This window comes from Gadus morhua, chromosome 17 (genome assembly GCF_902167405.1).
Source record: "Gadus morhua chromosome 17, gadMor3.0, whole genome shotgun sequence".
In the NCBI taxonomy this organism is placed as follows: domain Eukaryota; kingdom Metazoa; phylum Chordata; class Actinopteri; order Gadiformes; family Gadidae; genus Gadus; species Gadus morhua.
In genome coordinates this window covers 18,582,416-18,595,472 of record NC_044064.1, presented here as the reverse complement: position 1 = coordinate 18,595,472, position 13,057 = coordinate 18,582,416, and the positions used below count along the sequence as shown (strand labels likewise).

Here is a 13,057-nt window from a genome sequence, read left to right as displayed (position 1 = left end):
TGCGCCTTTCCCAACACATGTGTAAATACAGCCCCCTAATCTTTGTCTACTATTATTATTTTCTAGTTGAGCACAGCCTGCCCAAAAGGGATGTTGTGTTCTTGCTGGATGGATCTCATGGCACCCGAACTGGATTCCCAGCAATGCGTGACTTTGTGCAGAAAGTCGTAGAGACGCTCAATGTGGATGGCGACAGAGATCGAGTCTCAGTTGTTCAGTACAGCAGTGATCCAGCTGTCCAATTCTATCTAAACACGTACAAAACACAGGGCGACGTCGTTGCTAATGTCAGGGGTTTGAGGCACAAGGGCGGAAGACCACTTAACACTGGAGCAGCGCTCCAATACTTGAGGGATAATGTCTTCACTGCCTCGGCTGGAAGTAGGCGTCTGGAAGGAGTTCCGCAGATGCTCATAGTCCTATGCGGTGGAAAGTCCTATGACAGTGTTGACGCAGCAGTCACCGCTCTGAAGGAGCTGGGGGTCTTTACCCTTGCCATTGGAGCCAGTGGCTCTGATAGCAGAGAACTGCAGAAGATATCCCATGGTCCCCATCAGGCTCTGTCTGTGTCTGATTTTACAGACCTTCCCAGTGTCCAACAGCAACTGCAGTCCACAATGGAATCAGTGGTCATTGTTGTAACTCCAGAATCACCCACAGTTTTAGGTATGTTCCCAAGCATGGCCATTTGTATTGGTGTCAGATTAAATGATGTATTTTAGGGATAACCTGAAGCTATATCAGCTATGTCAACCATTTGCTCAAAATGGAAAATGTGGCATGCTTAATCACACATAGTAGCCAAACGTAGGCATTTGCAGTCTTACACAATCAATGTCTGTCCCCAAATCAAATGTCCCTTGCTCATCGATGTTTTGTCTTTCTACGTTTGCTCAGTTGACCATGACTTTGCCGGGAAGGATGTAGTATTCCTTCTGGATGGCTCTGATAACACAAGGAATGGATTTGCTGCCATGCGTGATTTTGTTCAGAGAATGGTGGAGGAACTTAATGTGGGCGAAAACAACGACCGTGTGTCAGTTGTCCAGTACGGCAGAGACGCAGACGCCCACTTCTATCTGAACACATACACCACAAAGGACGATGTTCTTGACACGGTCAGAGGACTCAGACACAGAGGGGGAAGACCCCTCAACACCGGTTCAGCCCTCAGGTATGTCCGGGACAACGTGTTTACGGCGGCCTCTGGAAGTAGGAGGCAAGAGGGCATTCCTCAGCTACTGATTGTGCTGAGTGGAGGGCGATCTAGTGACAACGTAGACATACCGGCGTCTGCCCTCAAAGAAAACGGGGTCTTAATTCTAGGCATCGGAACTAGAAATTCTAGCACAGAGGTTCAAAGAATCGCCTCCGATCCTAGTTATGCCCAGTCTGTGTCCGACTTCTCTGATCTCCCAAACGTCCAGCATCCATTCGCCTCCTCTCTTAGCCATGTAGTTGTTGGGGTTAAACCAATGACCCCTACAGTGAGAGGTAAGACACTGTTGCTAATTTCAACACAAATCATGTTGTACCTTTTGGTGCCTTCCTGCATGTATTGTCAACACAAAGGCCAATGCTTGCATGCCGCTTTCAACTTTAGCATCAATGTTCTGTTTTTCACATTCTCCCAGTTGACCAGAGAACTCCAAAACGGGATGTGGTATTTCTTCTGGATGGCTCTGATGGCACAAGGAATGGATTCCCTGCCATGCGTGATTTTATTCACACGGTGGTGGAGAAACTGAATGTGGGAGAAAACAACGACCGTGTGTCCGTTGCCCAGTACAGCGGAGATGCAGAGGCCAATTTCTATCTGAACACATATAACACAAAGGCAGATATTCTTGACATGGTCAGCGGGCTTAGGCACAAAGGAGGCAGGCCCGTCAACACCGGGGCAGCCCTCCAGTATGTCAGAGACAACGTGTTTACAGACTCCTCCGGCAGCAGGCGCCAAGAAGGGGTTCCACAGTTGTTGATCCTTGTAAATGGTGGAAGGTCTTCTGACAGTGTAGATACACCAGCGTCTGCTCTCAAACAGCTTGGCATCACTGTCCTTGGAATTGGAACAAGGAACTCTGACCATGGACAACTGCAAAAGATCTCCTCTAAGCCAAATTATGCTTTGTCAGTGTCCGACTTCAGTGACCTCCCCAACATACAAGAGCAACTGTCCTCTGCCATCAGCACAGTCACAGTCAGGGCCACACCAATGACGCCAACTGTAATCGGTGAGCCATTAATCGCCTCCAGTCAGCCATTAGAACATTCAAATGGGCCTTTTAAGACGCCAGATGCATGTCTTGCTAGCTCATGTGATTGTTCCCAAGTTTATAGCTCAAGCAATGTTTGAGAAGGCTGAGGTTAGTCATCTTTCATAACAGGGTTTAAGGCAGTAGCCAATATATTTTAAAAAATGCTAATAGATTGGATGAGCTTCTGTTTGCGCCTTTCCCAACACATGTGTAAATACAGCCCCCTAATCTTTGTCTACTATTATTATTTTCTAGTTGAGCACAGCCTGCCCAAAAGAGATGTTGTGTTCTTGCTGGATGGATCTCATGGCACCCAAACTGGATTCCCAGCAATGCGTGACTTTGTGCAGAAAGTCGTAGAGACGCTCAATGTGGATGGCGACAAAGATCGAGTCTCAGTTGTTCAGTACAGCAGTGATCCAGCTGTCCAATTCTATCTGAACACGTACAAAACACAGGGCGCCGTCGTTGCTAATGTCAGGGGTTTGAGGCACAAGGGCGGAAGACCACTTCACACTGGAGCAGCGCTCCAATACTTGAGGGATAATGTCTTCACTGCCTCGGCTGGAAGTAGGCGTCTGGAAGGAGTTCCGCAGATGCTCATAGTCTTATGCGGTGGAAAGTCCTATGACAGTGTTGACGCAGCAGCCACCGCTCTGAAGGAGCTGGGGGTCTTTACCCTTGCCATTGGAACCAGTGGCTCTGATAGCAGAGAACTGCAGAAGATATCCCATGGTCCCCATCAGGCTCTGTCTGTGTCTGATTTTACTGACCTTCCCAGTGTCCAACAGCAACTGCAGTCCTCAATGGAATCAGTGGTCATTGTTGTAACTCCAGAATCTCCCACAGTTTTAGGTATGTTCCCAAGCATGGCCATTTGTATTGGTGTCAGATTAAATGATGTATTTTAGGGATAACCTGAAGCTATATCAGCTATGTCAACCATGTGCTCAAAATAGAAAAGGTGGCATGCTTAATCACACATAGTAGCCAAACGTAGGCATTTGCAGTCGTGCACAATCAATGTCTGTCCCCAAATCAAATGTCCCTTGCTCATCGATGTTTTGTTTTTCTACGTTTGCTCAGTTGACCATGAGGTTGCCGGGAAGGATGTAGTATTCCTTCTGGATGGCTCTGATAACACAAGGAATGGATTCGCTGCTATGCGTGATTTTGTTCAGAGAATGGTGGAGCAACTTAATGTGGGCGAAAACAACGACCGTGTGTCAGTTGTCCAGTACGGCAGAGACGCAGAGGCCCACTTCTATCTGAACACATACACCACAAAGGACGATATTCTTAACACGGTCAGAGGACTCAGACACAGAGGGGGAAGACCCCTCAACACTGGGTCAGCCCTCAAGTATGTCCGAGACAACGTGTTTACGGCGGCCTCTGGAAGTAGGAGGCAAGAGGGCATTCCTCAGCTACTGCTTGTGCTGAGTGGAGGGCGATCTAGTGACAACGTAGACATACCGGCGTCTGCCCTCAAAGACAACGGGGTCTTAATTCTAGGCATCGGAACTAGAAATTCTAGCACAGAGGTTCAAAGAATCGCCTCTGATCCTAGTTATGCCCAGTCCGTGTCTGACTTCTCTGACCTCCCAAACGTCCAGCATCCATTCGCCTCCTCTCTTAGCCATGTAGTTGTTGGGGTTAAACCAATGACCCCTACAGTGAGAGGTAAGACACTGTTGCTAATTTCAACGCAAATCATGTTGTACCTTTTGGTGCCTTCCTGCATGTATTGTCAACACAAAGGCCAATGCTTGCATGCCGCTTTCAACTTTAGCATCAATGTTCTGTTTTTCACATTCTCCCAGTTGACCAGAGAACTCCAAAACGGGATGTGGTATTTCTTCTGGATGGCTCTGATGGCACAAGGAATGGATTCCCTGCCATGCGTGATTTTATTCACACGGTGGTGGAGAAACTGAATGTGGGAGAAAACAACGACCGTGTGTCCGTTGCCCAGTACAGCGGAGATGCAGAGGCCAATTTCTATCTGAACACATATAACACAAAGGAAGATATTCTTGACATGGTCAGCGGGCTTAGGCACAAAGGAGGCAGGCACGTCAACACCGGGGCAGCCCTCCAGTATGTCAGAGACAACGTGTTTACAGACTCCTCCGGCAGCAGGCGCCAAGAAGGGGTTCCACAGTTGTTGATCCTTTTAAATGGTGGAAGGTCTTCTGACAGTGTAGATACACCAGCGTCTGCTCTCAAACAGCTTGGCATCACTGTCCTTGGAATAGGAACAAGGAACTCTGACCATGGACAACTGCAAAAGATCTCCTCTAAGCCAAATTATGCTTTGTCAGTGTCCGACTTCAGTGACCTCCCCAACATACAAAAGCAACTGTCCTCTGCCATCAGCACAGTCACAGTCAGGGCCACACCAATGACGCCAACTGTAATCGGTGAGCCATTAATCGCCTCCAGTCAGCCATTAGAACATTCAAATGGGCCTTTTAAGGCGCCAGATGAATGTCTTGCTAGCTCATGTAATTGTTCCCAAGTTTTTAGCTCAAACAATGTTTGATAAGGCTGAGGTTAGACATCTTTCATAACAGGGTTTAAGGCAGTAGCCTATATATTTAAAAAAATGCTAATAGATTGGATGAGCTTCTGTTTGCGCCTTTCCCAACACATGTGTAAATATACCCCCCTAATCTTTGTCTACTATTATTATTTTCTAGTTGAGCACAGCCTGCCCAAAAAGGATGTTGTGTTCTTGCTGGATGGATCTTATGGCACCCAAACTGGATTCACAGCAATGCGTGAATTTGTGCAGAAAGTCGTTGAGACGCTCAATGTGGATGGCGACAGAGATCGAGTCTCAGTTGTGCAGTACAGCAGTGATCCAGCTGTCCAATTCTATCTAAACACATACAAAACACAGGGCGACGTCGTTGCTAATGTCAGGGGTTTGAGGCACAAGGGCGGAAGTCCACTTAACACTGGAGCAGCGCTCCAATACTTGAGGGAGAATGTCTTCACTGCCTCGGCTGGAAGTAGGCGTCTGGAAGGAGTTCCACAAATGCTCATAGTCCTATGCGGTGGAAAGTCCTATGACAGTGTTGACGCAGCAGCCACCGCTCTGAAGGAGCTGGGGGTCTTTACCCTTGCCATTGGAACCAGTGGCTCTGATAGCAGAGAACTGCAGAAGATATCCCATGGTCCCAATAAGGCTCTGTCTGTGTCTGATTTTACTGACCTTCCCAGTGTGCAACAGCAACTGCAGTCCTCAATGGAATCAGTGGTCATTGTTGTAACTCCAGAATCTCCCACAGTTTTAGGTATGTTCCCAAGCGTGGCCATTTGTAGTAGTGTCAGTTTAAATGATGTACTTTAGGGATAACCTGAAGCTATATGAGCTATGTCAACCATGTGCTCAAAAGGGAAAAGGTGGCATGCTTAATCACACATAGTTGCCAAATGTAGGCATTTGCAGTCGTGCACAATCAATGTCTGTCCCCAAATCAAATGTCCCTTGCTCATCGATGTTTTGTCTTTCTACATTTGCTCAGTTGACCATGACGTTGCCGGGAAGGATGTAGTATTCCTTCTGGATGGCTCTGATAACACAAGGAATGGATTTGCTGCCATGCGTGATTTTGTTCAGAGAATGGTGGAGGAACTTAATGTGGGCGAAAACAACGACCGTGTGTCAGTTGTCCAGTACGACAGAGACGCAGACGCCCACTTCTATCTGAACACATACACCACAAAGGACGATATTCTTGACACGGTCAGAGGACTCAGACACAGAGGGGGAAGACCCCTCAACACCGGTTCAGCCCTCAAGTATGTCCGAGACAACGTGTTTACGGCGGCCTCTGGAAGTAGGAGGCAAGAGGGCATTCCTCAGCTACTGATTGTGCTGAGTGGAGGGCGATCTAGTGACAACGTAGACATACCGGCGTCTGCCCTCAAAGAAAACGGGGTCTTAATTTTAGGCATCGGAACTAGAAATTCTAGCACAGAGGTTCAAAGAATCGCCTCCGATCCTAGTTATGCCCAGTCTGTGTCCGACTTCTCTGACCTCCCAAAGGTCCAGCATCCATTCGCCTCCTCTCTTAGCCATGTAGTTGTTGGGGTTAAACCAATAACCCCTACAGTGAGAGGTAAGACACTGTTGCTAATTTCAACGCAAATCATGTCATACCTTTTGGTGCCTTCCTGCACGTAATGTCAACACAAAGGCCAATGCTTGCATGCCGCTTTCAACTTTAGCATCAATATTCTGTTTTTCACATTCTCCCAGTTGACCAGAGAACTCCAAAACGGGATGTGGTATTTCTTCTGGATGGCTCTGATGGCACAAGGAATGGATTCCCTGCCATGCGTGATTTTATTCACACGGTGGTGGAGAAACTGAATGTGGGAGAAAACAACGACCGTGTGTCCGTTGCCCAGTACAGCGGAGATGCAGAGGCCAATTTCTATCTGAACACATATAACACAAAGGCAGATATACTTGACATGGTCAGCGGGCTTAGGCACAAAGGAGGCAGGCCCGTCAACACCGGGGCAGCCCTCCAGTATGTCAGAGACAACGTGTTTACAGCCTCTTCCGGCAGCAGGCGCCAAGAAGGGGTTCCACAGTTGTTGATCCTTGTAAATGGTGGAAGGTCTTCTGACAGTGTAGATACACCAACGTCTGCTCTCAAACAGCTTGGCATCACTGTCCTTGGAATTGGAACAAGGAACTCTGACCATGGACAACTGCAAAAGATCTCCTCTAAGCCAAATTATGCTTTGTCAGTGTCCGACTTCAGTGACCTCCCCAACATACAAGAGCAACTGTCCTCTGCCATCAGCACAGTCACAGTTAGGGCCCCACCATTGACGCCAACTGTAATCGGTGAGCCATTAATCGCCTCCAGTCAGCCATTAGAACATTCAAATGGGCCTTTTATGACGCTAAATGCATGTCTTGCTAGCTCATGTAATTGTTCCCACGTTTTTAGCATAAGCAATGTTTGATAAGGCTGAAGTTAGACATCTTTCATAACAGGGTTTAAGGCATTAGCCTATATATCTTAAGAAATGCTAATAGATTGGATGAGCTTCTGTTTGCGCCTTTCCCAACACATGTGTAAATACAGCCCCCTAATCTTTGTCTACTATTATTATTTTCTAGTTGAGCACAGCCTGCCCAAAAGGGATGTTGTGTTCTTGCTGGATGGATCTCATGGCACCCGAACTGGATTCCCAGCAATGCGTGACTTTGTGCAGAAAGTCGTAGAGACGCTCAATGTGGATGGCGACAGAGATCGAGTCTCAGTTGTTCAGTACAGCAGTGATCCAGCTGTCCAATTCTATCTAAACACGTACAAAACACAGGGCGACGTCGTTGCTAATGTCAGGGGTTTGAGGCACAAGGGCGGAAGACCACTTAACACTGGAGCAGCGCTCCAATACTTGAGGGATAATGTCTTCACTGCCTCGGCTGGAAGTAGGCGTCTGGAAGGAGTTCCGCAGATGCTCATAGTCCTATGCGGTGGAAAGTCCTATGACAGTGTTGACGCAGCAGTCACCGCTCTGAAGGAGCTGGGGGTCTTTACCCTTGCCATTGGAGCCAGTGGCTCTGATAGCAGAGAACTGCAGAAGATATCCCATGGTCCCCATCAGGCTCTGTCTGTGTCTGATTTTACTGACCTTCCCAGTGTCCAACAGCAACTGCAGTCCACAATGGAATCAGTGGTCATTGTTGTAACTCCAGAATCTCCCACAGTTTTAGGTATGTTCCCAAGCATGGCCATTTGTATTGGTGTCAGATTAAATGATGTATTTTAGGGATAACCTGAAGCTATATCAGCTATGTCAACCATTTGCTCAAAATGGAAAATGTGGCATGCTTAATCACACATAGTAGCCAAACGTAGGCATTTGCAGTCTTGCACAATCAATGTCTGTCCCCAAATCAAATGTCCCTTGCTCATCGATGTTTTGTCTTTCTACGTTTGCTCAGTTGACCATGACTTTGCCGGGAAGGATGTAGTATTCCTTCTGGATGGCTCTGATAACACAAGGAATGGATTTGCTGCCATGCGTGATTTTGTTCAGAGAATGGTGGAGGAACTTAATGTGGGCGAAAACAACGACCGTGTGTCAGTTGTCCAGTACGGCAGAGACGCAGACGCCCACTTCTATCTGAACACATACACCACAAAGGACGATATTCTTGACACGGTCAGAGGACTCAGACACAGAGGGGGAAGACCCCTCAACACCGGTTCAGCCCTCAGGTATGTCCGAGACAACGTGTTTACGGCGGCCTCTGGAAGTAGGAGGCAAGAGGGCATTCCTCAGCTACTGATTGTGCTGAGTGGTGGGCGATCTAGTGACAACGTAGACATACCGGCGTCTGCCCTCAAAGAAAACGGGGTCTTAATTCTAGGCATCGGAACTAGAAATTCTAGCACAGAGGTTCAAAGAATCGCCTCCGATCCTAGTTATGCCCAGTCTGTGTCCGACTTCTCTGACCTCCCAAACGTCCAGCATCCATTCGCCTCCTCTCTTAGCCATGTAGTTGTTGGGGTTAAACCAATGACCCCTACAGTGAGAGGTAAGACACTGATGCTAATTTCAACACAAATCATGTTGTACCTTTTGGTGCCTTCCTGCATGTATTGTCAACACAAAGGCCAATGCTTGCATGCCGCTTTCAACTTTAGCATCAATGTTCTGTTTTTCACATTCTCCCAGTTGACCAGAGAACTCCAAAACGGGATGTGGTATTTCTTCTGGATGGCTCTGATGGCACAAGGAATGGATTCCCTGCCATGCGTGATTTTATTCACACGGTGGTGGAGAAACTGAATGTGGGAGAAAACAACGACCGTGTGTCCGTTGCCCAGTACAGCGGAGATGCAGAGGCCAATTTCTATCTGAACACATATAACACAAAGGCAGATATTCTTGACATGGTCAGCGGGCTTAGGCACAAAGGAGGCAGGCCCGTCAACACCGGGGCAGCCCTCCAGTATGTCAGAGACAACGTGTTTACAGACTCCTCCGGCAGCAGGCGCCAAGAAGGGGTTCCACAGTTGTTGATCCTTGTAAATGGTGGAAGGTCTTCTGACAGTGTAGATACACCAGCGTCTGCTCTCAAACAGCTTGGCATCACTGTCCTTGGAATTGGAACAAGGAACTCTGACCATGGACAACTGCAAAAGATCTCCTCTAAGCCAAATTATGCTTTGTCAGTGTCCGACTTCAGTGACCTCCCCAACATACAAGAGCAACTGTCCTCTGCCATCAGCACAGTCACAGTCAGGGCCACACCAATGACGCCAACTGTAATCGGTGAGCCATTAATCGCCTCCAGTCAGCCATTAGAACATTCAAATGGGCCTTTTAAGACGCCAGATGCATGTCTTGCTAGCTCATGTGATTGTTCCCAAGTTTATAGCTCAAGCAATGTTTGAGAAGGCTGAGGTTAGTCATCTTTCATAACAGGGTTTAAGGCAGGAGCCAATATATTTAAAAAAATGCTAATAGATTGGATGAGCTTCTGTTTGCGCCTTTCCCAACACATGTGTAAATACAGCCCCCTAATCTTTGTCTACTATTATTATTTTCTAGTTGAGCACAGCCTGCCCAAAAGAGATGTTGTGTTCTTGCTGGATGGATCTCATGGCACCCAAACTGGATTCCCAGCAATGCGTGACTTTGTGCAGAAAGTCGTAGAGACGCTCAATGTGGATGGCGACAAAGATCGAGTCTCAGTTGTTCAGTACAGCAGTGATCCAGCTGTCCAATTCTATCTGAACACGTACAAAACACAGGGCGCCGTCGTTGCTAATGTCAGGGGTTTGAGGCACAAGGGCGGAAGACCACTTCACACTGGAGCAGCGCTCCAATACTTGAGGGATAATGTCTTCACTGCCTCGGCTGGAAGTAGGCGTCTGGAAGGAGTTCCGCAGATGCTCATAGTCTTATGCGGTGGAAAGTCCTATGACAGTGTTGACGCAGCAGCCACCGCTCTGAAGGAGCTGGGGGTCTTTACCCTTGCCATTGGAACCAGTGGCTCTGATAGCAGAGAACTGCAGAAGATATCCCATGGTCCCCATCAGGCTCTGTCTGTGTCTGATTTTACTGACCTTCCCAGTGTCCAACAGCAACTGCAGTCCTCAATGGAATCAGTGGTCATTGTTGTAACTCCAGAATCTCCCACAGTTTTAGGTATGTTCCCAAGCATGGCCATTTGTATTGGTGTCAGATTAAATGATGTATTTTAGGGATAACCTGAAGCTATATCAGCTATGTCAACCATGTGCTCAAAATAGAAAAGGTGGCATGCTTAATCACACATAGTAGCCAAACGTAGGCATTTGCAGTCGTGCACAATCAATGTCTGTCCCCAAATCAAATGTCCCTTGCTCATCGATGTTTTGTTTTTCTACGTTTGCTCAGTTGACCATGAGGTTGCCGGGAAGGATGTAGTATTCCTTCTGGATGGCTCTGATAACACAAGGAATGGATTCGCTGCTATGCGTGATTTTGTTCAGAGAATGGTGGAGCAACTTAATGTGGGCGAAAACAACGACCGTGTGTCAGTTGTCCAGTACGGCAGAGACGCAGAGGCCCACTTCTATCTGAACACATACACCACAAAGGACGATATTCTTAACACGGTCAGAGGACTCAGACACAGAGGGGGAAGACCCCTCAACACTGGGTCAGCCCTCAAGTATGTCCGAGACAACGTGTTTACGGCGGCCTCTGGAAGTAGGAGGCAAGAGGGCATTCCTCAGCTACTGCTTGTGCTGAGTGGAGGGCGATCTAGTGACAACGTAGACATACCGGCGTCTGCCCTCAAAGACAACGGGGTCTTAATTCTAGGCATCGGAACTAGAAATTCTAGCACAGAGGTTCAAAGAATCGCCTCTGATCCTAGTTATGCCCAGTCCGTGTCTGACTTCTCTGACCTCCCAAACGTCCAGCATCCATTCGCCTCCTCTCTTAGCCATGTAGTTGTTGGGGTTAAACCAATGACCCCTACAGTGAGAGGTAAGACACTGTTGCTAATTTCAACGCAAATCATGTTGTACCTTTTGGTGCCTTCCTGCATGTATTGTCAACACAAAGGCCAATGCTTGCATGCCGCTTTCAACTTTAGCATCAATGTTCTGTTTTTCACATTCTCCCAGTTGACCAGAGAACTCCAAAACGGGATGTGGTATTTCTTCTGGATGGCTCTGATGGCACAAGGAATGGATTCCCTGCCATGCGTGATTTTATTCACACGGTGGTGGAGAAACTGAATGTGGGAGAAAACAACGACCGTGTGTCCGTTGCCCAGTACAGCGGAGATGCAGAGGCCAATTTCTATCTGAACACATATAACACAAAGGAAGATATTCTTGACATGGTCAGCGGGCTTAGGCACAAAGGAGGCAGGCACGTCAACACCGGGGCAGCCCTCCAGTATGTCAGAGACAACGTGTTTACAGACTCCTCCGGCAGCAGGCGCCAAGAAGGGGTTCCACAGTTGTTGATCCTTTTAAATGGTGGAAGGTCTTCTGACAGTGTAGATACACCAGCGTCTGCTCTCAAACAGCTTGGCATCACTGTCCTTGGAATAGGAACAAGGAACTCTGACCATGGACAACTGCAAAAGATCTCCTCTAAGCCAAATTATGCTTTGTCAGTGTCCGACTTCAGTGACCTCCCCAACATACAAAAGCAACTGTCCTCTGCCATCAGCACAGTCACAGTCAGGGCCACACCAATGACGCCAACTGTAATCGGTGAGCCATTAATCGCCTCCAGTCAGCCATTAGAACATTCAAATGGGCCTTTTAAGGCGCCAGATGAATGTCTTGCTAGCTCATGTAATTGTTCCCAAGTTTTTAGCTCAAACAATGTTTGATAAGGCTGAGGTTAGACATCTTTCATAACAGGGTTTAAGGCAGTAGCCTATATATTTAAAAAAATGCTAATAGATTGGATGAGCTTCTGTTTGCGCCTTTCCCAACACATGTGTAAATATACCCCCCTAATCTTTGTCTACTATTATTATTTTCTAGTTGAGCACAGCCTGCCCAAAAAGGATGTTGTGTTCTTGCTGGATGGATCTTATGGCACCCAAACTGGATTCACAGCAATGCGTGAATTTGTGCAGAAAGTCGTTGAGACGCTCAATGTGGATGGCGACAGAGATCGAGTCTCAGTTGTGCAGTACAGCAGTGATCCAGCTGTCCAATTCTATCTAAACACATACAAAACACAGGGCGACGTCGTTGCTAATGTCAGGGGTTTGAGGCACAAGGGCGGAAGTCCACTTAACACTGGAGCAGCGCTCCAATACTTGAGGGAGAATGTCTTCACTGCCTCGGCTGGAAGTAGGCGTCTGGAAGGAGTTCCACAAATGCTCATAGTCCTATGCGGTGGAAAGTCCTATGACAGTGTTGACGCAGCAGCCACCGCTCTGAAGGAGCTGGGGGTCTTTACCCTTGCCATTGGAACCAGTGGCTCTGATAGCAGAGAACTGCAGAAGATATCCCATGGTCCCAATAAGGCTCTGTCTGTGTCTGATTTTACTGACCTTCCCAGTGTGCAACAGCAACTGCAGTCCTCAATGGAATCAGTGGTCATTGTTGTAACTCCAGAATCTCCCACAGTTTTAGGTATGTTCCCAAGCGTGGCCATTTGTAGTAGTGTCAGTTTAAATGATGTACTTTAGGGATAACCTGAAGCTATATGAGCTATGTCAACCATGTGCTCAAAAGGGAAAAGGTGGCATGCTTAATCACACATAGTTGCCAAATGTAGGCATTTGCAGT

At 47.5% G+C, this 13,057-nt stretch overlaps 1 protein-coding gene across 9 annotated transcripts in view; it reads left to right on the top strand.

The window, feature by feature from the left end:
- The window catches only part of col6a3 (collagen, type VI, alpha 3), an 83,063-nt gene that overhangs the window by 31,118 nt on the left and 38,888 nt on the right, over positions 1–13,057 (top strand). For 4 of the 9 annotated variants that reach the window (XM_030339111.1, XM_030339116.1, XM_030339113.1 and 1 more), the window contains 16 exons: positions 67–666; positions 898–1,494; positions 1,635–2,234; positions 2,514–3,113; positions 3,345–3,941; positions 4,082–4,681; positions 4,961–5,560; positions 5,792–6,388; positions 6,529–7,128; positions 7,408–8,007; positions 8,239–8,835; positions 8,976–9,575; positions 9,855–10,454; positions 10,686–11,282; positions 11,423–12,022; positions 12,302–12,901. The exons of 3 other annotated variants lie outside the window; for them this stretch is intronic. In XM_030339111.1, coding sequence (XP_030194971.1) covers positions 67–666; positions 898–1,494; positions 1,635–2,234; positions 2,514–3,113; positions 3,345–3,941; positions 4,082–4,681; positions 4,961–5,560; positions 5,792–6,388; positions 6,529–7,128; positions 7,408–8,007; positions 8,239–8,835; positions 8,976–9,575; positions 9,855–10,454; positions 10,686–11,282; positions 11,423–12,022; positions 12,302–12,901 — 9,585 coding nt within the window. The remainder of the gene's footprint in view (positions 1–66; positions 667–897; positions 1,495–1,634; positions 2,235–2,513; positions 3,114–3,344; positions 3,942–4,081; positions 4,682–4,960; positions 5,561–5,791; positions 6,389–6,528; positions 7,129–7,407; positions 8,008–8,238; positions 8,836–8,975; positions 9,576–9,854; positions 10,455–10,685; positions 11,283–11,422; positions 12,023–12,301; positions 12,902–13,057) is intronic. 2 more of the 9 variants (XM_030339115.1, XM_030339114.1) reach the window with 2 other exon arrangements.